Source organism: Clytia hemisphaerica, unplaced genomic scaffold (assembly GCF_902728285.1).
Source record: "Clytia hemisphaerica strain Z4C2 unplaced genomic scaffold, Clytia hemisphaerica genome assembly, whole genome shotgun sequence".
NCBI classification, from domain to species: domain Eukaryota; kingdom Metazoa; phylum Cnidaria; class Hydrozoa; order Leptothecata; family Clytiidae; genus Clytia; species Clytia hemisphaerica.
This window is the reverse complement of record NW_027104213.1, coordinates 131,393-154,625: the sequence shown is the minus strand read 5'-3', so window position 1 is coordinate 154,625 and position 23,233 is coordinate 131,393. Positions and strand designations below refer to the sequence as shown.

At 35.0% G+C, this 23,233-nt stretch overlaps 3 protein-coding genes and 1 long non-coding RNA gene across 5 annotated transcripts; 3 read left to right on the top strand and 1 right to left on the bottom strand.

Annotated features, from left to right (window-relative positions):
• The first annotated feature begins 412 nt into the window (after nt 1-412).
• On the top strand, nt 413-2,906 carry LOC136815656 (cilia- and flagella-associated protein 418-like). Its single transcript, XM_067072102.1, has 5 exons — nt 413-611; nt 800-872; nt 1,314-1,453; nt 1,834-1,985; nt 2,502-2,906. Exons 1-5 carry the CDS (start codon nt 457-459, stop codon nt 2,603-2,605), a joined length of 624 nt encoding a protein of 207 aa, XP_066928203.1. The 5' UTR covers nt 413-456; the 3' UTR covers nt 2,606-2,906.
• Nucleotides 2,907-3,044: 138 nt separating this feature from the next.
• Nucleotides 3,045-9,946, top strand: LOC136815655 (transmembrane protein 231-like). The gene is made up of 7 exons (XM_067072101.1): nt 3,045-3,259; nt 3,639-3,799; nt 4,195-4,323; nt 4,577-4,720; nt 5,214-5,295; nt 8,621-8,720; nt 9,379-9,946. The coding sequence occupies exons 1-7, from the start codon at nt 3,121-3,123 to the stop codon at nt 9,533-9,535; spliced, it is 912 nt and encodes a 303-aa protein (XP_066928202.1). The 5' UTR covers nt 3,045-3,120; the 3' UTR covers nt 9,536-9,946.
• Nucleotides 9,947-11,747: 1,801 nt separating this feature from the next.
• Nucleotides 11,748-20,026, top strand: LOC136815653 (homeobox protein six1-like). Of its 2 annotated transcripts, none has more exons than XM_067072100.1 (5): nt 11,748-11,829; nt 12,109-12,441; nt 16,508-16,907; nt 17,791-18,127; nt 18,490-20,026. In XM_067072100.1, exons 2-5 carry the CDS (start codon nt 12,151-12,153, stop codon nt 18,716-18,718), a joined length of 1,257 nt encoding a protein of 418 aa, XP_066928201.1. In that variant the 5' UTR covers nt 11,748-11,829; nt 12,109-12,150; the 3' UTR covers nt 18,719-20,026. The 2 variants fall into 2 exon arrangements, with proteins under 2 accessions (XP_066928201.1, XP_066928200.1); XM_067072099.1 differs by lacking the exon at nt 11,748-11,829 and adding an exon at nt 11,875-11,967.
• On the bottom strand, nt 16,360-23,213 carry LOC136815654 (uncharacterized). Its single transcript, XR_010847749.1, has 2 exons — nt 23,094-23,213; nt 16,360-17,069 (listed from the first exon to the last, which is right to left on the bottom strand). It is a non-coding gene; the product is annotated as an uncharacterized lncRNA (long non-coding RNA).
• Between the last annotated feature and the right edge of the window lie 20 nt (nt 23,214-23,233).

Here is a 23,233-nt window from a genome sequence, read left to right as displayed (position 1 = left end):
CAGCCAGGTCATTCATTTGAGGGCTATGCATGTTAGCCTCCACTGATGCAAGTTACCCGATCTCACAGTAGCTTTTATTTATCTGACTCAGCACGGAGGTGTCACCCTTTCTGACGCTTCCTTTTACCCCCAAATATTATCTTTAAAAGGTATTCAGGGGAACATGATGTCGTCAAGGTTGAAATACTGTAACACTGTATTTGCATGCCCCAAGTGCGAGGCTTTGGCTGAGGAATTGAGGAATTCAATAGGAATTGTTTTCACGACAAAAAATCCTTCCGTATTTTTCATTTTCTAGTCTAGTTGATGAGTCTGTCATCAAGGTTTCTGGTTTTTATGTTTACAAAAACACTTTACGTATAATGAGCACAACAGCTTGAGAGCTTTGCAATTTATATAAGATTTTGATTTCCTAGCACACTAACTACTTATTATTCAGATAGTTAAAAACATATAATGGGCGATGATATTGATGACTTGTTAGATGAGGTGGAATCAAAGTTTTGCACCAGCAAAAAGAAAACCAATGTCGCAAAGCAAGCAGTTTGTAAATCACCACAGCGTAGAGGAACATGTTCTGCTGCTGATCAGCCAAAAGTTCAAAGAAAGAAGTATATTCTATTATATTTTTTGTGCCCATACCAATGCGTGCTATCAGATGTTTCAGTTTCTGAATTTTAGCTACCTTCTCAATATATTTAGTAACAATGTGGACCTTTAATCTCTTCATTCCCTCAATGTCTGTCTTCATTGTTTTCTAAAAGCTAGCAAGCCACATCGAATATTATTCTTTTGCCAGAAAATCAAGCGCGGATGATAACCTGGATGACATCATTGATGATATTATGATTGATGATGGATTGAATCTAAAGGTTTGTTCTCTCTATTTGGTTGATAATGAGCTTTTGACTACAAACTCCATTCTCCTAATTGTCGAGGACTTCGTTGCTTTTCTTTATATGAGTCTCCCTTGTATATATCAACCCATCATGTCATAGTCTGTAGAAAATGGCTTGTGTAGGAGATAATCTATTAAGTTACCGAGTGATGGCCCGGTAATGTCAAATGTGCGTACACACCCCAACTAAGAAAGAAATCTCAAATTTATACGTAAATTACGTGAATTCATTGGAAAGCTCACTTGACCTCATTTTCCTCTTCTTGTAAACTAGAACCTTGGTTTTCTTTTCTTACTAGCGCTTCTTTTGGAGCTTTTGGTCATCAAACTGTATGCCTGTATTATTCAATTTTTCTACAGTTTTTCAGTGAGTTGCACGAAGCTCTAATATGTGTATTTTGTTTACTTTGTATAGAGTTTAAAGATAAGTGGCCACCAAGAGAACAATATCTCACCGAGTAGAAGTGTCAACAAAGGTTTGAAAGTCAAATGTTTTGCCATTCACATTGGTGGTACATCTTTGGTAAAAGGCCCCTCAACTTCTACTAATACTCAGTAAGTGTTAGTATTTTTGAAAGAGTTACTTTGATATAATCGAGACTCTTTCTTGTAAACCATCGAAGACTGCTTTCATATCATAAGTGTCTACAATGAAAAGTTCATCGGGATGTCCCTTAGGGAAATAATTGGAGGTTTTTATCAGGATACCATAAAAGTTATATCACACTGTATGGTTATCAGCTTTGTTTTAAAAAGGTTTTTAAAATTTGTTGTACTGTTTGCCTTCTCTTGTGCAGTGATCTCCAACATAGGTTAACACCCTTCTCCATTTTCTTGATATATCTTATCTTGTCCTACAAGAATTTAAAGAGAATTTATCTAAAGTTAGGCTTGCGGGGATGCTTCGATCTCTAAATTTTTCTTGCATTTTGTAGATGTTGTGATCGAATGCATTGCACTTCATGCGACAATCGAATCGTTTTCTTTGACGATTACAAATGGGATGAATCACAATGCGAATACTTGGCTTTTCGAAACTACTATCCTGATTTTTCAAGACTAAAGAAAATATTAATACCAAGGAAAGGTAAGCCAAGTGCTTTTGAGCTAGAAATTTATGATACGAAACTCTGTAATAATGTGATAAAAGGTTCCTATCCTTATGTTGCATTACTTTAACCCTTTGAACGCTCAACATTTTTGAAAATCTTAAAAAATTTCCATGTTTTCTTTTTGAAACTCAAAACTTCAAAATGACTTTAAAGATTGTAGTCTGATTGTTGGTCAATGATCTTAGTACCATTTGAAAGGTCTTTCAGAAGATTTTAAATCAAGTCGTAGGGAGCTGGGACCTAACGTATGGGACTTGTTATTTTTGCTGTTTCAAGACGCCAAAAACAGTCCCACGGAACCTAAGGGTTAATTAAAAGCAATAAAAAAGCAAAACGTCTGGAGAACGTCAGAAAGATTCCTGGAGTTATTCATAACAAAAATAAATTTTGTTCTTTATCAACAAGATTTGGAAATTTTGTTTGAAGCTGTACATGCATTTTTTGCTTTCACTACTGTAGTTACCATTTTTAACGCCTCTTCTTCTTTCTAGGTTATCGAGCCTTTTGTTGTCAGTGCAGTTGGATATGCACTAAAGAAACTGTTTTTTTGAAAGATGCTAAACCTGAATTCAAATGGGTTTGTACAAAACACTAACAATGCGTTTCTTTCCATAGGACTTGTTGTTTTTTTTCGACTAAGAAATTAAAAGTAAAAATGCTAATTCTAGTTTCTCACGCAAAAATTGGATTTAAGCCAGTATTGTGCAACGATACCAGGAGGTCTATCCCTTCGAAAACGTTTTCAGTTTTTTTAAAAAATTGTACATAGATGCAAAAAATTATTTGTGAAAAAATTTGTAAAATATTATTGGTGCACCGATGTGATTTTTTTTGTAAGAAATATTTTGATTTTAGGAATTTTTTATTTGTGGATAGAAATGTAATATTTGTCATTATGTTCGATTGCTAGTTTGCTTCCCTTTCTGATTTCGACGAAATTTAACGTTTAGCGCCGACATTTAAATTAGTTTTTCTACCTTCTTCGGCGCTGTTGTCTTGATTTTTCATACCTGTTGAATTTTTCTTTATTTTGCAGTATGAAAAATATGAAAAATAAATTTAAATTTAGAAGAGCCTCAGAATAAGTGGTGATAACCAAAATATCCCATCATGGCAATGTTCAATATCTACAACGAGCTGGTGACCCGAAAATACCACACTCATTTTTGGAGTTTTGCGACCATCTTTTACATTTGCGTCGGCGTAATCACGTACGTCGGACCGTTACTGATCGCCTACTACTCTCTAGGTATGCCAATTTGTTGTTTATGTTGCACGGCCCAAAGTTACGGAAAAAAGTTAAAATCACTGATGGTAAATAATCCGAATTTATTATAAGATACGTCTACACTTCAAAAGGTAGTTGGAAAGATATTTCTTCGGCTTACATATTCTTCTGATTATACTCATATGCAAGTGAATTAGTGACGAAAAAATCGCGAAATTTCTATACCGACAAATTTTAATAGGCGATAACTTTTTTGGCCGACGATTATTTTTGACCGACAATTAATTTTCGACCGACTAACTTTTCTTACGAAATGATTTTTCGTTACTTGCTACTGAACATTCTTTCGTTTAAATATCGAATAGTTGATAAATGCTCAATTTAATTTTCTCACATTCAGGATTTTGGTTGAAAGAAAGCACTTACCGTGAACAACCAGAAGTGAGGTTCAAACACGATTTGATATTGGTCTTGCAAGGCACCTCTACAGTTCTTGGATACAGCACCTACAATAATTTCAATACCATTTTGCGAAACAGGCTTCGAACGTCAACTATAAAGGTATGCTAATGCTTTCAAGCTGAAAGTCTATGCTTTAACCACTTACCACCCTCCTGAAATTGTTTGTTAACAATGTGCGATTTAAGTAAACTTTTTGTGAATATATTATCTCAAATTAGAGTGGAAAAATAGTAAAATTTAAATGGATAAGAATGGCAAGTGGAGTAGCGCGTTACTGTTCCATTGGTGAGTGTAGTCACAGAGTCCATTATCTAGCGCTGGTGACTTCTCATATGCGTGATGATAGTACAGCAAGTACATAACCCAACTAAAGTAGAACGCCATAAACGAAGACGGGTAAACTCGTGTATGGCCTCAACAGAAATATTTATGGTTTATGATTGGCCAATAGAAAATTTAAATCATAATAATAATAATATTTTTCTATTCAACAGTCGCAAGAAGTTGACGAGAACAGCGATGGCAGATACGATTATTTGGAGTTCACTTTAGAAATGCCCATCAATGCTAACGAAGATGTTCGATCCGTGCAATTATTGCTATTTTTCCATTATAAATTGCACGTGAGTTTCATAATTTTTCTCTAAATCAACACTCCTATCTCGTTGTCTTGTTCACAATTCTAAAGCCGTTTTGATGAAATTTTTTCTGATACTTTACGGATTGAAAGTGTTCTTCTGACTGAAGCATGACTTTGCGATCAATTTTTTTAAAAGTTGGCGCATCATCGGGTATATAATACAGGGTATAAAACCATCTCATAAGGAAGTCCTAGGAATCGATGGGAGTCTTAACAAACCTTTATCTCATTTTTAGAAATATAGTAGCGTTGAGCTAGAGTCGTTGGCTTATTTACATTACGATTCTGGAATATCTGGGTCTTCATTTTACACGGACGGTGACCTATTGTTGAAACAAAAGAATCCCTTATCTCACAAAGGAAGCTTCACTAAATTCAATGTAGGTTGCAATTTTTCGATATTTTGTTTTTCTGTTTATCTCAGCTAAACGTTTCTAAATTTGATTTAAAATCATTGTGAAATTTCTGCGCTAAATAATAATTAGCAGTATTTACAACTTGATTTGGGGGATTTGTTCTAAGCCACTACATACTAAAGGTAATGATCTCACTTAAGGCTTTAAATCATACTCGAAGTCATTAGAGGGACATAAAATTAGTAAAATGTAAACATTACGCAAACCACGTGTCATTAAAGAGAACAATAAAAATCACGTGTCTGAAACAAACTTGTAAAACAATTGAAACAATCAAAATCGGCCATATTTGTTTTTATTTTTTATTTTCACATCTGACATTTGTTTTGATTTTTATCCCGCTGCATACGGTTTGTTTAAGAATTTCGTCATTACTTTTATGTCCCTTTAAAACGCACATCATTAACACAATCATTACAAACATAGTACCTTAGGTCTCCTCTCTTTTTTTTTGTAGACGGGAATCGTTGACAGGACGAACACGGACGTCAATGCTTTGAACCTTCACTCTATTCTCACTAACTACCAAGCACGAAACTGTAAGTAGCAAATTATCTAGTCATCGAATAAAGAAGTCAGGGTAAAATCGGGGAAAGCGTTTACTCCGAGAAGATTCTGGCCACTTTGTTTCGAATAGCACAAGACTGCACAAGACAGGGAATCTAAAAAAAGTATCAAATCTGCACAAATTTATTCGTTTGGACGACTTGTAATCCCATCCTACTTTGCTTTTGCACGTTGATTACTTGCGTTGTCAAAGGAAAGGTAATAGCTTAAAGGGTTTTCAAATCATTTCGAAATGAGCTGCTGTGATATTGGAACTCGTACAATTTTCTAGTTGAAATAATTATGACAAGTGAGACGCGGAGCGCTATTCTCTTAACAGGCAAGTTTCATTATAAAAAGCAAAACAAATCTTTTTCGGTTTGACCTCGGCGAAAACAAGGAACTTGGTGAAAAGGAGCGCGTTGCTCAAAAAGTGAAGGAAAATCTGACAGCCGTTTAGCAAAAGTATCAAGAAGGTTGAAATTCAATTTATGGCATCAACTGCTTTTTTGGTGACTAATTAAGTGGTAAAATTTGATAAATAATTCAATTTAGCTTTTCCTTTTCCATGTGTGTTTTTCACTTCGAAAGCTTTTGAGTAGCTTATAACCATTATAACCTGCATCGTATTAAAGGGTTAAGTATCGAGTAGTCTATTGGTTTATTTTGTTAAAAAAAATGAATATCGAATAAAATGGTACTTTACTACTTTAGTAATGAAACTAACATAATTCTTCCTTTTTTAAAGTTTTCGTATTTAAAAATTGCTATTTCGTGGCATATTCATATTCATTTTGGCAAGGAAACATGAAGGTTTTCTAGTTCGATGGGGAGGGGTCCTCAATTCTCTTTCTGGTGGTTTCACTTGCACGTTTCAGACCTTCTGCTTTGTTTCGTTTCTTCCTTTATATCCTAGGAAAGTCAGTTTAGTGAAATTTGCATGCTGTTAACGTGGTTCTGTGGTTTCTTGCTCATACTTTCAACTTTCAATAGTTTTTGGCCAAAATTGACGATTCTTACACAGTTGCCGTTTGCAACAGATTGTCGCAATCCTTATTTCAACTTTTGACCCATTGCACTTGGAAGCACTGAATTTGAGCAAATAACCGGTTCAATCAAGAATTCTTAAAGAACAAAAAACAATTTGTGGCTCAAGGAGTTTTTATCAAATAAAGGAAAGCTAGGTCAAAGCCCCGGAAATCTTTTATACATCGGGGAATCTTCTGAGTCGACAGGAGTGTGTGCATATGATTACATATGGTCTCAAATATCCTTTTCTCTTTGAAAATGACCCAAATCATCCTTCTCTTAGCTATGTCTAAAAACTAAAGCCCTAATGTTCTTACTTATTGTCCAGTAGGTTTTGGAAAATATCATGCTCATTAAAAAATTTACGACTGTAATACCAGGAATTCGGTACTGATAAGTGCTCGTTGCGGTTTGTAACTTGCTGATAAAAAACCGATTAGTTTTATTTCTACCATGAATATATATTTGAAAAAGATATTCTCCGAAATTTGAAAGAGATTACTTAAGAGTTTAAATCGTTAAAGCAGACTTGATACTGGTTTAAGGATTTTAATTCTCAATCAACTCTGGAGCTTAGTACGTGAAACGTGCAACGTGTGCGAGATCTTATCTGAAATGTTTTCATAAAATGTCTACATTGTGCATTCATTAACATGAAATAAACCACATGTTATTCTATGATATGTGAAATTGAATTTCATTCTCGATGTTAGTGGAAAAGTCATGTTTCGGTTCTTATTTCCCCATTATGACAGCGAAACGGAAAATCGGATTTTAGAGGTCTACTTTTCTATCTTAATTTTCTCTACGTGGTCAACTGTTTCCAATTTACCAGCTGCCACTTGAATTTATCCCCTTACCGCCCCCTGCTACCACGTTAATGGTTTTATATATTTTATAAGATTTAAAAAGAACATGTTTGCAATTGGAGAGTTGAATTAGTTGACCCCAACTCTTGTAATTTCAACCGTTATCTCCTAGAAATGCTCTGTTCCATTCAATAAAATGGGAGGGCTTTAAAGACGAATCAAAAATCTTTTTCGACAAGCCTCTTGTCATCTGCTTGTCACTTTTACTTTATAATTTGATCAACTCGCTTTAAGTTCGTTACCTTATTTCCTCTACGTCTAGCGCCATCCCTAGAAAGTTCTGTAACTAAAGTCCCATTTTATAAGACCACCGCCCTAGTTGCTTGAGAAAATGAGTTATCTCAAGCGCACAGAGTGTAATTACTTAAAACTATTATCTGACTATTCAAATTTTGAGTCTCATATTTCAAGTGTAATGACAACATGTACCCTGTCGTGTACTGATGTAGATCTCTATCTAAGATGCAACGTTTTTAATCAATTGCTTTATCAATTACTATATTAATCTGATTGTCGAAGGTCTGTTCATACCATTAGAAGATTTCGAAATCTTGTTAAGTTGTTACATCTTTTGTGTCTCTGGTGTTCCAATTAGCGTTTTAAGAACATTGCGTTTCATTGGACTCGGGGGAAATAAAGTTGTCTCTCCATAACTTAGAAAAATAACGGGGAACTCGAGTATGTTCTAGTTATTCGCTTTATGGAGACTCTACTGTTTCGGTTTGGAAAAAATTAGCACTTGGAAAAATTTTGGTCAATTTTCCCTAGTTAATAAAAAAATTAGTCACTAACCCTCAAGTCTTTCCCCGGATAAAGTAGTAATACCTGGATTATCTCAATCAATACTCGCCGTCAAACATTTATTTTCTTTTTGGAAAATAAGGTGGCCAATGGAAGTAAAAGGGTCCCTGGAAAGTTTCGATAAATCCTGGATTTTCTTATGTCTGCCTCAGATCTTAGTCCCTTAACAGGCATCCGCGGCTACTCACTTTTTTTAGGAAACACTTTTAAGAAACATGAGGCTCAGAATGCCTTAAAACTAAGAAACATCTAAGAAACATGCTGAGGCTGAGAATGAGAAAATAACATTTTTTATTCGATTTTTTTAAGAACCTTCCAATCCAGCCTTCCTATTGACAGGAACGAAAAAAATCCTTTTCTTCAGCTCCTTCAAGCCACAAAGCCGTGAAATCCATATAGTGTCCATTCAAAATTGGAACGTGAACTTTAAGCAATAGCATTTTTAGTGAATTAAGAGAGCTCAGAGTAATGGTGTTTAGAGTTTATAGTGCAGGTCTGCCATGATGCTTGGTTTCAAAGCTAAGGATGCAAACAGATTGAGCTTTTAAAGGTGATAAATTGAGCTGCTCTCTTGAGAAAATACAATACATGATTTTTTATCATAATTTATTTAATACAGTGACGACGGATTTCATTGGACGTTACCCATCATGGATTTCTGGAAAATCAACCACATTCAAAATACAGACGAAGATATATTACCCCGAACAAACTATAATGTATCTTTTTCAAAACTTGCTCCTCGCTTTTTTTACCTTTGCTTGGGGGCATTTTGTTTAACTTTAACGCTAATCGGAGAAAGGTGGTCTTAAACTGAGGTTACTGGCATCCTGAATGAAGTTGAATAGATGGATACATACCCATCCTAACATGCGAAATGTGTTTTGTAGAGAATTGCAATCACATTATTCTAAACATAAACAAAAAAAGGGAGTTCTTGTTTTGGCTAAATTTTTCTTTTGGTAGACCTCAAAATACTCTCTCTCTTTAAAAGTTTAAAAGGTGTGACCGTTTAATTTAGTTTCCTTTGTTTTCAAGCTAGACGTTATTTGTTGCAGTGTTTTCGAGGGGAATCGCTCAGGAAACATTGAGGAACCGGGGTTTGCCGCTAATCAAGGTCTCTTTTCTGCTCAAGCCCCAAAAATATCACGCTAGGGTCGATAATTCATTACATTTTGAATGTTATTATTTGAAAGGGTCAACTTTCGGTCATTGCAGCCAGTTTTCAGTGTATGTTTTGAAAAAATGTAACAGATTCGAACTTCGTCAAAATGTAGAATCTGTAGAAAATATTTTTAAAAAATTTAAGGCATTTCTCAGTGATTTAGGTTATCTCTAGATTCTTAACCATCCTTAACCTCTTGATTTCAAATCTAGCTATCGACCGGGATTTTGGCAACTCTTGAAACACGCTTGGATTCAATATCTGGCCATCCTTTTCATTTTCATGTTTATTTTCGGTCACGTGAAATCTTTCATTTACGAGAATCGATTAGTGGCCACAATCATCAAGAAGAAACATCATAACGATTGACGGGATAAATAATGCTACTTGTCATCTGGAACGAACGGAAAATGAGAATGGTTTTTTTTCAGGAAATATATCTGGATTTCGAAATCAGGTTTAGTTGTCGAAGATCATCATTTGGTTCGCTTAACTTCTTTTTAGAAAATGAACTGATGATTCATTTATGAATGGTAATTTGAAATGGATTCTGCTAGAAACTCTAAGCGAGCGTTGTTAACTTCTGATGGAATGGTAGTGATTGTTAGTTGCATCTTGTTTCGGCACTGTTTGGAAGTATCAATTTTTTACGGCAGATAAGAAATATTTTTTTAGGACTAGGAGATTTGGAAGGTTTTTATCAGCTGTTATATATTGTTTAAAGATGCATATTTACACGTCAGAGGATTTTAGAAAATATTTATTCCTTATTCAATCTTACCTACAAATTTTGACGTTTTCTTAATTCCATAGGTGACTAGGGAAAATACTCCCTTAAGTAGTTTAGAGTCGGATATTCAATGCCAATATTTTGCATAAATGTTAAAATCTTTGATCAAAGTGCATCAGCTCCTACACTTAACTTCAAAAAATCCATGCAATAAGGCAAAATGCATTTATTTGATAATCAATTTCTATCAAATAAAAGTGTTTTTCTCATTAGCGTTGGGTCACGAGCCTTCATTTCTTGATGAAATTGACCACATCTGGCCTTTTGATGCCTCGATTGATACCTTCTTAGTATGTTGAAGTGTGTTAGTTTCACCGAAATTGATCAAGTGCCTTTTTCAATTCCAAAAACACATTTGTCAATTATGCTTATCTTCTTAGAAAAGTTTTTTAGATAGAAGTCAAAGGTTTCATTTATCTCTAGTTTCCTGCTGTGTTGTTCCATTTTAAATTTCAGGCAATAGGTTCTAAGGTTCAAAATAAACAGGGGGAGCTAATTACCGGGGCGGGGGTTGGAAATTGTTATTTATTACTAAAACCCAAAAATAAGGTAAATGTAGGCTAAAATCAGGGTATTTACAGCAGAAAAAGGGACCTTCTCTTTGAAAGCTGAATAATTCTTAAAAATTAATAAACGGGGGCGGGGGTGGTCCTAATAAGGTCCGGGGGAGGGGCCCGGGGGGGGGCACTGGGTTTGCGGACTGACGGTATGTGCGGGCCAAAAATTGGCTTTTAAAATTGCACCCTTACAGTGCAGCAAAAATCAGTGAAAATCATACCCTTAGAGTGCATTTTCCCCCAAATTTTCGATCCCTTTCGTGCAAAAAATGGTCAAAATTCTAGCATTTTTGGTCAAAATATCTAGATTTTTCAAGAATTTTCTGAAATTTCTACCCTTACAGTGCATCTCTAGTTTTTCCGACCCTTTCAGTGCATTTTAAACATATTGGAAAAGGTACCCTTAGGACCCGCACATACCCGTCGGTCCTTTTGCCCAGCTGCCCCCCCCCCCCGGGGGAGAGGTTGGAAAATTTTCTGCCCGTTTATTTGGAACCTATAAGTAAATAACGACTGAGACCGTGGCCAGGAGCGATCCTAAAGCTCCCTTTTTCCAAACGAAATTCAAGAAAGCCTGTGTTTTTGTAGGCAATAAATACTCGTAGCATAAAATCTTTTGCAAGAAACAATTTATTTCAACCCAACTTTTTCTCCGATGTCAATGAACAACCCGGAAATGAAAAAGTTCTTGTAAAATGTTGTGGCATGTAAACAAAACTAGATACTAATCGAACGTTTTTTTACTTTTTCGAATTTTCGAATGTATGTTAAAACATTACTGTCTGGTAGAAAAGTTTGTTGTTTGTATGAGTTTTTTAGTCTGGCGCGCTGGTTTTTTAGTGACTGGGAAAGTGAAATGGTCAAAAATTGGATTGCCATACCCTTTTGTTAGATTTTTCATAATCTTGTTAAATTTTGATTGACCTTGTAGAAAGTAGTAATTTGATGGAAATTCGATTCGCAGAGACATTTTTGCACAGGTGGGTGGTTCTCAAAGTCAAAAATTGAAAAAAAAATGTCCAATTTGATAAAGTGTTTTGGATATAAAGATTTTGAGCTTTTGGAAAAGTTTGCATGCGCTCTGATGAGTTTTGGATAGGCTAGACTTTTATTTCATCCCGGAAAACGGTCTACGCTAGAAACCTTTGTTGGAAAACCTTAAGTGTAGAAAGTATGGAAAATCCTCCATAGAAATGTTCTCATGTTTATTGTCTGAAAATATTAATTTTCTATTGTCTTTACTGTCTGAGGGAAGAAAAAATGAATATATTTTGACACAGTGGTGGAGAGCAGAAGGCAATCGCATTTATTAGGAGGTGATCGTTTTGAAATTCTTTTCTTTTGTTATTCACCGTTAAACATATCGCTTCACACTTTTTGTGATGCGATATCTTTTTATTTGGAATGTCTTTTTGGAATTTGTTTGGAAAGGGAAATCTTATACTTTATGCTGGGTCATAACAATAACAATTTTTTGCATACAGAAAAAATGTTAGAATAAAGTTGAATGTGGATAATTAAAAGTTTTAACATTTTTTGTTTGGACTTTTTTGTTTAGCATTAATTGTTTATCTTGATAATTTTCTTTTCTACAGAATCGTCGAAGATTAAAGCAAAGTTTAGGCTCTGGGTGGAAAATGGACCACCTAGAGGAAAAAGCCAGTAATACTGTGGAACATGTGCAACAGCTTTTACAACTTTGGAGGCATTATACAAACATTCTCCCTGTGGAAGACACTTCCGTCAAAAACATTGCAAACGATATTTGTTGTTTACTCTCTAAGACCAATAGCATGGATGCCTTGTCTGTGTTTCTCAATGAACTTCCAAATACCGATGTTTATTGGACTGAGGAATGTATTCTTCGAGCAAAAGCTGAGGTAGCACTACACAAAAAAGACACAGACACTGTGAAAAAGATTCTCAAGGTCAGTTTTCTTATTCTATTTTGCCATTTTTCGTGTAGATAGGGCCTTATACGCAACATTCGAATTTTCTTCAAAAACAAAAAACGAAAGTGAAAGTCAGAAGCGCTCGCTGTGCTAAAGAACCACAATTCTCACACACATTTCACAGTTCAGGTCGAGTCAAACCAAAACAATTCAGCTTAAAAAACAAAAGACAAGAAACATTGAATGGAGGAAACATGATATACTTTTGGTAATTATAATACTTTGTGATGAAAAATGATTGATCTCCTCGTGGTTTTATCTTTGTTGGACTAAACTTTACACACTTTTTACTCATCAAAAGTTCTTTTTTTCTTGAAATAGAAACTTATTTTGTAAGACAGCTTGTAAGTAGTCACACTTTTTTTTAAAGTGAATTTTGAATAGAAGAGCATTTCATGCCAAAAAAAAGTTTTGTCTTACTGACTTATATATTTAGACAAAAATGCTTTTTATTTGTACATCATAGGCAGGGCCTTGCCGTGTATGGTGGCACACACCTAAGATAGTTTGTAAGTGCTAAAATAACACTCCTAAAATATAAAAGAATGTACAAAATCCTTTTTGCAAGGGCTAATAGCACACCATAATCTATGACATATCTTTTATGGAGTGCTATATTGACACACGCAAGGTATTGTTCATGGCAAGGCCTGATAAGTAGTGTAAGGTAGGTATAGAGGAGTTTCAATGTTTTGATTTTGTAAGGACGGACTGATGTGGGCAGTTAAGTCACTCTAGCGTCCCGCCAAAATGTGTATCAAAGATTAATGCTGCGAAAGCGCTATATTGTTTACCTGACTCTCAAGCAAAAAATGCGCCACAAAACCTCTAAAGGGATTCATGGAAAAATAACCCGGCGCTTTTAAATGAAATTAACATTCTCAAAATCTATGAGAAATTGCCTAAAATTTGAGCCATAGATGTAATAATTTGAGCCAAGCCAACCTTGAGAACTAATTTGAAGATCAACTTCCCAAGAAAAAGATCTACGGAGGAGATGGAACCCACCGCCGGATCTAGGCTATTTCCCAGAAATTTTGCCGGACCTCAAACACCGACCCATTTTCATGTGCGGAATTGTTTTTACTTTAGCGTATAAACTAGGCCTTAAAAATCGAAGCGCCGTCTCGGGAATTGAACGACAAATTTTGGTTGGTTGATTTTGGCTGCTGCACGTTTTATTTTATTTCAAACTTTCAAGTTTTTATTAATTGTCTTCCGAACTTGATTCAGGTAACTCTCATCCTTGTTGTTGCAAATCCTGTAGATGACTGATGTTGTTTTTTCTGAAAGCTAGATTTCCTAGTGTGACTGGTGGGCAGGCGATTGCGCTTGATTATTAGAGGCAAATCAGGAAAAAGACTTACAATTTATATGGAAGCAAGTGAATATCAATCAAATTTTTGACAACTACCAGTCATATCTCTTCAAAATTTATGAATGGTAAGGCTGTTTACCTCTGAGAAAACATGCTAAAATTTCTTTTCAAAAGTCCTACCAGAGACTTTGTCAAAACAAAAAATCTGCTTGCCTCCAGCTTATGGTCTTTTTGCCTCTAAAAGATCTGGCCGTAAGTCACATGAGTAAACAAATGGCGTATCACAAAAGCCGTCTATAGTAGCCAAAACACTGACGGAAAATTTTTTAAAGAAGTAACTGTTATAGAGAAGGCTATATATATATATATGTTGGATGTTGCAACAGATAGTAAGGAGTTTTTGCCTAGTTAGGAAAGTATTTTACATCCCTGATCTAATCTAGACACCCTTCAAGCTGCATATTATCTAAACTCCACTGACTACATCACTAAAACAATGATAAGAAAATATTTAATGCATTGTTGTGATGCTGGGGTTTTTAACCATTCAACATGCCATCATGTCCTGCAAAAAGTCTATCAAGCCTATTTGTCTTAGGGGGGGGGGCTTTTCTGATCAGGGGTGAAACAATTGTTAATAGCTCCCGAAATAATAGAAGTTTTGGGATGAAAATAAATGTGATGTGATGTAAATTTCTAACTTTTATTTAGTTTCAAAATAAAAAAAAATTTGACACCTAAAACTTTTCACACCTTGAGCATGATGACATTTCTGACAGTAAGGTGTCACAAAAATTGGCACATCTCAAATACAAATTTATTTTTGTGTCAAATATATTGTTTAAGCCGTAATTTATTGTATATTTAGGATAAAATAAGCATTTTAGACTCAGAAAACTCAGCCAAATTTCATCCAAAAAGACCCACTAGATCACAAGTTAAGGGGTGGTACATGAAAAGCCCCCTCCCTAGTTCTGAACCGCCCCTAAAAGTCTAGTATGAATAGGGTTAAAGCCAAACTATTGTCAGAATTTTGTATGAAATGAAGATGGTTAGATCTTTCAATTTCTTGAGTGTTTTTGAAGAAAAAAATAGTTAATTTTTCTAGAAATGTCAACAAACTAAAAATGCATCGTCACATTAAGGGAACCAAATTGTCTTCCCAAGTCTATTTTTTTAATAAATACTATAAGTTGGTCTAATATCAACAATCCAGATACCCTTCAGAGTTTGGAAAAAAAGGAAGGTTGGAATCACTGAGTGAAAACTATATTTCTTCTCTCAATCAGTCATTCTGACCTTCCTGTTATTCCTATCTCCTAAGAAGGGTGTAAGGATTAGATGATTACGGTATTGATTCCAACATGTTCAAAATATACTGAAGCAAGACTTTTCCTCAGAATTACATAAGTGTACATAAGTGTAACATATCTGAAAATGAAAACAGCCAGGTATCCCTTTAGATTAAACTTATACTTAAGGGTCCGTCAGTCCAAAGTAGGGTGGTACACCACCCGTCAGCTCCCGACCCTAATAACCACCTCCCCAGTATAACTAATGCCAAAACATAGGAAATGAGGGAGAAAAGTTGTCATGTTTGTTGGTTGTACTTCCATCAGTTTTTTAAGGCAATAGCTTAATTGAATCTTTCTTGTTTTCATGAAGGCGAATCAATGGCCTATCGATTGAATTATTTTCGTCAATAGTTTTTTCTAGAATGACTTTCCTTGGAAAATACACCAGACCAATGTTCCTTGACAAATATAATATACAAAACTATTTTTATTGGAACGAAAGGTGGGCTTCGCACTTTCCAAATAAAACCCTCCTTCGAAAATCAAATTATATTTCTCAAGGAAAACCATTCATGCATTTTTAATTGTCATTGTCTTTGTTTCAAGAAAATCTATTGAATTTCTCCTCTCAAGAATCTAAGGAACAATCTTCCTTGAAAAACACAATAATGCATTTCTTGACAAAAGATCTTTGATGTCTGGGCTAACATGATCAGCTTTTTTATTTGAATTTTTATTTGATGAGTTTTAGCTCTGGTCTCTTCTATTGAAAAGGTAGCGTAATCTTGAAAGCTTCATGTCATGTTTAGCTTGAAACGAGCCTTTTTCAAAATAATCAGATCGTATCTTTTAACAAACTATTCAACGTGTAGGAAAGTTAATGAAAATGTATCAAAAAATGAAATGTTTTCCCCTTTTCAATCACAAAATCCTGGTGTTATAAAGATGATTATTTCCAACGCAATACTCATTATTTGATCATTAGATGCCTCCCTTTTTTCTTTCTCTGAATACATCAAAATAACTAGGTTTGTTACTCTTATCGCAATGATATGTAATCCTTTTGAAACATTAGATCATCGTTTTAGAAAATGACCTGATACAAGCCATAAAAATTCCTCTTGGGCTGATCTCCGAGATTACGGGGGATTGGGGACATGGAGATTGGACAAATGAGTAGCTTAGCTATCCGAGCTAGAAGGAGGATTTTCCTTTGAAAATACAAGAATTTTCTAAATTTGCTATAAACATAAACCTAGCGATTGTGACGAATCATTATGACTTGACTCTTTTTATTTTATATTATCAACGCCATTTTATGTGTACAAATAAAATTATTAACAATTAATTCTAAAAAATAAAAATCGGCTCATAAATTACAAAAATGATAAGTAATTAAAATAACTTTCGATCTCTTCTTCCATTTCAGGAGAATCAATTCACCAACCATGACAAGCTGGTGGAAATATGGGACAAAGCCCACTACATTGAGGAGGAAAACCGACAAAACAAAAAGTTGTCAGCTTTGTCCAGATTTCGAGTTCGAAAAAGAAATCCTCCCCCAAGGACAATATGTCTAAATGGTATCCGAAAAACTAGTTCCTTACCTAAGGAAGCAACTGGTCTTCTAAAGACTTGGCTCATAAATCACAAAAGTGATCCATATCCAAGCGTACTTGAGAAACAGCAGCTGGCAAATCTATCTGGCTTGACCATCCCTCAGGTGAAAACGTGGTTTGCCAATGCACGTCGTCGCTCAAAAACCAATTCCGAAATGAAGATGAAACGATGTGAAGAGGGCTTCTCGAATTCCTTGAAACCCTCATTTTGTAAGTATTCAAGCTCGTAGGACTTCTTTTTCTATGGTTTTCCATGCTTCATTACCAAGACCAGAAGTGCTCAGTGCTATCGTAGCATGTTCAAATGGCCTATGTTCTGTTCGCTGTTCTGTCCGTTCTTCTTTAAGGAGTGAATTCTTGTTATTGTTTCTGCTAAAAAACGCAATAAAGATGACGAAAAATGTTTATAGAACTGCGGTTGAAAAACTCGAAATTGATCAGACAGGATCAACTATTGATAAAACATAATTTTTTAGCAATTTTTTTTATCTTATATCCTGTTTCAAACCTACTACTTTTGCTACTTTAATACTCTTTATTCGACCTAGTTTAAGATAAATCAAAATACTTTTTAAACATGAGAATTTTTAAAGGTTTTATCAAGAAAAATGATTGGACTTTGGAAGGATTTTCTCAACAATAAATAACGCTCCCTCTTTGTTTCTATTTTTACGTTTCTATTTCTATTACTCTTGCACAGACATTTTTCTCATAAATGTCAAGGTGTATCAACTTTAAACACATCAAATTTCAATAATATGGAAGGCTGTTTTTTTTAAAAGAACTATTGCACAATTTTAGTTTTTTTATCATTCGTTTAAAAGATATTTGACCTCGATCTCACATTAAGAGGCAGTTAAGAAGAAAATATCACAAACTTTTAACCTTATGAATTTCTAATATCAATCTACGCTTTCAATTTTCAAACCTCTGTGTAATCAGACCCGATATACAAAGCGATAAACTTTTGTTGTAAGATGTTTCCTAATCCCAATAATATATTGAAATTAATTGAACTATTGCTTTCTTCAGATCTTCAGACATCTCCCTCAACTCATTAACATCAATTCCTAACATCTTCATTAAACTTTAGATCCTCGGAAAACTGGAAGCCCATCATCATGCACACTTCTCCCGTCGCCATCTTCGAGCAGTGTTTCCATGACGTCGTCAACAAGTGATCAACATGGTAGCACAGGATTAGGGAGCAGCTATCATCATTACTTCTCTTATGATAATATACCTCAAGGAGGCAACAATAACTGTAGCAATAATAATAATGACTCCCTGGTGATGTCATCTACATCATCCATGGATAGTGTTGGCGGCGGCGGTGGTGGTGGAAATTGTGGTGTGAGTAGTGGTGGTAGTGGTGCAACGCCCTGGTATTCGTCATTGAACAATATACATTCCCCAGTGCTACCATTGAGGTATTTCCTGTTTCCACTTCTCTAATGGGCAGGATTGCGATTTTAGCAAGTTAATCAGTCATACTTCTTTCTTTAACTTGGCCTCTGTGGAAGAGATTATTTCATGGTTTTTAATACTTTATTAGCATTCTTTAAATGGAGTCTACTTTCTCTGTTTGGGAAGGGAACTCTGGCAGAAATATGTTCTGGGTATCATAGGCGGTTTTCTTCAACCCTGATACCCGAGGCCTATTTTGAAACTATAAAAGTCTTGCAAAATGTCACCTCCTAGTTAACCAGTGTATAATTGTAAGGTCAAATTATTTCTGAAATGATTACTTCTTAACAGAACCAACCATTTTAATATATTCATTTTCCCTCAGACTTGAAGACTCGTCCCACTATTCGTCTCACCATTACTACTACAACAATCCAAATGTTCATCACAACACCGCCCTCGCTACACATTCTACACCGCCCAACCTTGGCTCTGCACCTTACAATAATACAAACAATACGGGTGGGGTGCGTTATCTTTACCCGCCCTCGTATCACCAGCATTGCAGTAATAATTATTTTGCCACAAATTATGGTGCTAGTTTGCAGCATTGAGGTTGGATATGTCTTTGAACTGGTGAGCTATTTTCCTTTGCCCATCGGATAATATATATCTGCATTGACGAGGCAAAGATGGCAGCTTGTTTTGGACTGTAAATTCGTTAGAGAATTGATACAGTGGGGAAACTTAATCGACATACTGTATTCTAATCATCAATTTTGTGGTGATCACTGTTTGGAAATATTACTGGAGATTATAGACGATGATGGCTTTTATTTTGAAAGCAGTATCTTTCTGTCAAGATAGCGTTTAGTGGTTTTTGATGTGATTTTGATTTAGTTATTTAGATTATTTATTTAGAAAGTGGGTTATTTTTGGTTTCGTTGAATTTCAAAGAATTTTCTCTGTAAATACTATTAAGACCAAAAAGTTAAATTAAAAGAGTTTTTCCCAATTCATGTAATGAATTTGGGATTTTTAGAAATTTATTATTTTGTTATTATTAGATTTTTAAGAACATTAAAAAAATGAGAATTTTAGATTTTGTTACATTTTGTTAGATTTTGATATTTTTTAAATATAATTTATTTTTTTGATTGTCAATGTGTGTCAAAAGTTCTAATCAAGAGTTTCAAACAAAAATGAAGGACGAATCAAATATCAACACCGAGAATATTCAAAATTTGCAAAGTCATTCAATCGAACCTTTAATTTGGAGATTTCGATTTCATACTTAATTGATGAGTTTCTATTTTTTTGTGTGTATTCTTTTCATTGGTCGATTTCAGTTTTAAACCGTTTATCCCTAAACTGCTTTAATGGGATAAACTTTTTGCGGGGATTAAATTTCGCAGATTTCGCGAAAATCCGCGAAATTAAGTCCCAATGGAAATTTGGAAGGGCCTCTTCCGCGAAATATTTCTAAACAAAACTCAAAATATGTCAGATAAATACTATTTGAATGGTTACTTGCATCAAAGAAGCGCCAATAATGTGTATTTCAACAACCAACATGCATGATTTGCCAGTAAAAGCCACAAAATCGTGAAAATAATGGCACCCAATAGTGTTACCCGCGAAATTAAGTCCCCGCGAAATTTTTGAATTTCGCGGATAGGCCTAAGCCCAACCACGAAATTTAATCCCCGCGAAAGTTTATCCCATTAAAGTAGTGATTTTTGCAGTTTTTGTGCATTCCAATGAAAAGCAATGATTGATAGCGATACTCCCATCATTTAAAAAATCTTTAATTTCGTTTTCATTAAGGATTTTAATTCAGCCTACCGATGCATCTAATCCTTAAGGGCTCTCTGACCATAGTGAAAAAATAAAAAATATGAAAAATCGCTATGATCAGAGCCCTTAAGCATAGAGGTATAAAGAAAACAGGAGTTGAATGTGTCGGTAATTGGTCGTTAAAGTCTTTTGATTTCTTTTATAAAATGTATCAAAAGAAATTCTAAGCTCGCCCGATGAAATAAGACTTTTTAGTAGAACTCAAGTTTGCTCTGAACATTCTAATAATCAGTATTGAAGATTCTAGCCTTTTAATATACGAAAATTAGATAAAACTTCGTCCACGAAACAAATTTATGTTCCATTTCGCTATCCGTTCAATTTTGTTTTGAAAAGATATTTTCTCAAGCCAGAAAATGAAAAGTTCTTTATAAGCACACACAATTTCAGACTCAATGTGTAGACATAAAGTCGCTGGAGAATTTGGAGGAAAGTATCAAGCATAAGAGTTCACCTGAAAGAAAACATTGATCGAAAAATCTTATCATTTGATGAAGGATTGCCAAGTTTACAGGCCTTTTTTTAGTCCAAATATTTTCTTACACTGATGTCAGAAACAATGAATCTCGTCTCATCTAATTTCTAAAGCTTAAATGAGCCAATAAGATTTAACCTATGGATAAAAGAGCTCATTAAAAATGCACGATATATGAGATTATGAGCATGCATACATCGTAACTTTTTTAATCGTAGGGCGAGCTTGGTTACAATAGCATACTTCTCCTGTCTTTCTTTATACCTCCATGCCTTAAAGGGACATTACAGTAGTAAAATGTAAACATTGCGCGAACCACGTGTCATTAAAGAGAACAATGAAAATCACGTGTCCAAAACAAACTTGTAAAACAATTGAACAATAAAAACTAGCCATATTTGGTTTGATTTTTTATTTTGACATGTGACATTTGTTTTGATTTTGTATCCGCTGCATACAGTTTGTTTACAAATTTCGCAAGTAATGTTATGTCCCTTTAAGGTATATCATATCAGTTAGAAATTGTTACAGTCATTCGAAAGAAGCTTATTTTTGTTAAAGTTTTTCGTTAAGTTGCATTTTGGGATTTCTTTTAAAAACAACATTATAAAAAATGATTTAAAAAAATCAAAACCATACATTAGTTATTCATTTGTTAAACCTTCGAGCACCCCGGGTGGGGGGGGGGCCACACTTGTAAATTTACATTACTCTCGGGTACCTAATAGCCGTCACCCCCGCTAATTAATTTTTCGAAAATTTTCCACCCAGGACATTCTTATTCCAACCCCCCCGCTTATCAATTTTTGGGAAAATGTTTTTGAAAGTTCCCTTTTTTGTCTTAATTCGGCTGTATTAGCCTCCTTTTCAAACATTTTCCACCCAGGACATTTTTATTCCAACCCCCCTGCTTATTCCAACCCCCCCGGCGGCTATAAGGTACCCGAGAGTATGCGAGTCCCAAAAATGAAATTCAGTTTTTTTCTTCAGTTTTTTTTCTTAAGCCGTTATTCCACCTTGTCGCCTTGTCTAGCCTTTGGAAAATTAGTGCTTTTTTTAAAAAGTCGTTGCAGTGTCAATCTTTCGCAAAATTTAAAATCCACTTTCCAGTGGAAACAATTGACTTTTTGTTTTTTTATTGGGACCCTTGTTGCCTGTACCAACCAGACTACCACGGCTTCGCCCTCCTTTATAGCTCATGTCCGATATACCAGACAATGGCACGTAAAGGGTTAGTCTGATTCGCAGACCTATACTTCCTATATTTCTATAAGAAACTTTTTTCGCTAGAGGATGAGCAGAAGCCTAGTAAAGGGTAAGACAAAATTTGGTCAGATTTTACAAATTTTACACCCTTAGATTAGAATTACCTTTATCCAACTGGTTTATCAGTCATTTCAAGTGGTTTTCTCAAACATATATGTCCTTGATTGTACATCATGACTTGCAAAATGTGTTTGGAGTATGAGTAATGCTATTTTTTCGCTATTTTTGCAATTCATTTTTGCGATAGTTATTTTTAAAAGGGGGATTTGGCTATTAGTATTTTGACCTTCAATAAAACAGGCAGAAAACAGTTGTATTTGAATGAAACGATACCTCCTAATAAAAATCCCTCTCAAATTGCTAGCGAAAACAAAAATGCTGCAAAAAAGGCCTTCAAACATGTAACTAACGGAGTAAGCTTAGTGAATCTGAAACGTCGTAATTGGCCTTCAGCTCATGCACATGTTTTGTTTAATACCAATTGTCAGCTTGCGACACGGACACACATATTAATCATAAGTGCTTTCTAATCTCGGTCTAGAATGAATCACTAAAGAACAATGCTAGTGCAGCTGCGTACTCTTAGGTTCCAAATAAACGGGCCCCCCCGCTTGTTAATTTTTCGTAAATTTTCCAACCCCCCGGACCTTATTAGGACCCCCCCGTTTATTAATCTCTAAGAATATTTTCAGCTGTCAAAGAGAAGGCCCCTTATTTTGCTCTAAATAGCCTGATTTTAGCCTATTTTTACCTTATTTTTGGGTTTCAGAAGTACAATTTCCAACCCCCCCGGCAATTAGGTCCCCCCCGTTTATTAAATCTAGAAAAATTTTCCAACCCCCCCGTTTTATTCGAACCCCCCCGTTTATTTGGAACCTAAGAGTAAGCGTACAGTGAGAGTGGGTAACTTGCATCAGTGGAGGCTAACATGCATAGCCCTAAAATGAATGACCTGGCTGGTCATTAAAATAAACTATATTCAGCTCCGCTCGCAGCTCTACTCTACCATTTTTGTTTTGATTTAACTTTGTATTTTAATGACCAGACGGGTCATTTATTTGAGGGCTATGCATGTTAGCCTCCACTGATGCAAGTTACCCACTCTCACGGTACTTGTAGCAGGGCATGACCGCTAGCGGAGTTTGTAATACGATATTGAATTTGATATGTGATGTGAAGTGTTCAAACTGAAATGAATACAAAGAAATTGATTTAGAAAATTGACAAATTGACTAATTAGTGAAAATGACTAATTACTGAAAAAATGACTAGTGATCAAACAAATAAGGCACGAAACGTGAACAAGGTGAAAACCAAAGCTGTGACCGCAAGAAGCCTGAGCACGAACGTGCGAATGAGAATGCGGGAGAATAGGTAGAATAAATGCTTACCAGATTGCCCAAGTATAGTCACTGATGAAAAATGTACTTCAAATGTAAAAGAAATTCAAAGTAAAAACGATGTAAAAATCAAAAAGTCAAAACATGTCTCAACACCATACGTGTTTTCTCTCTCATATAGCTCTCGTGTA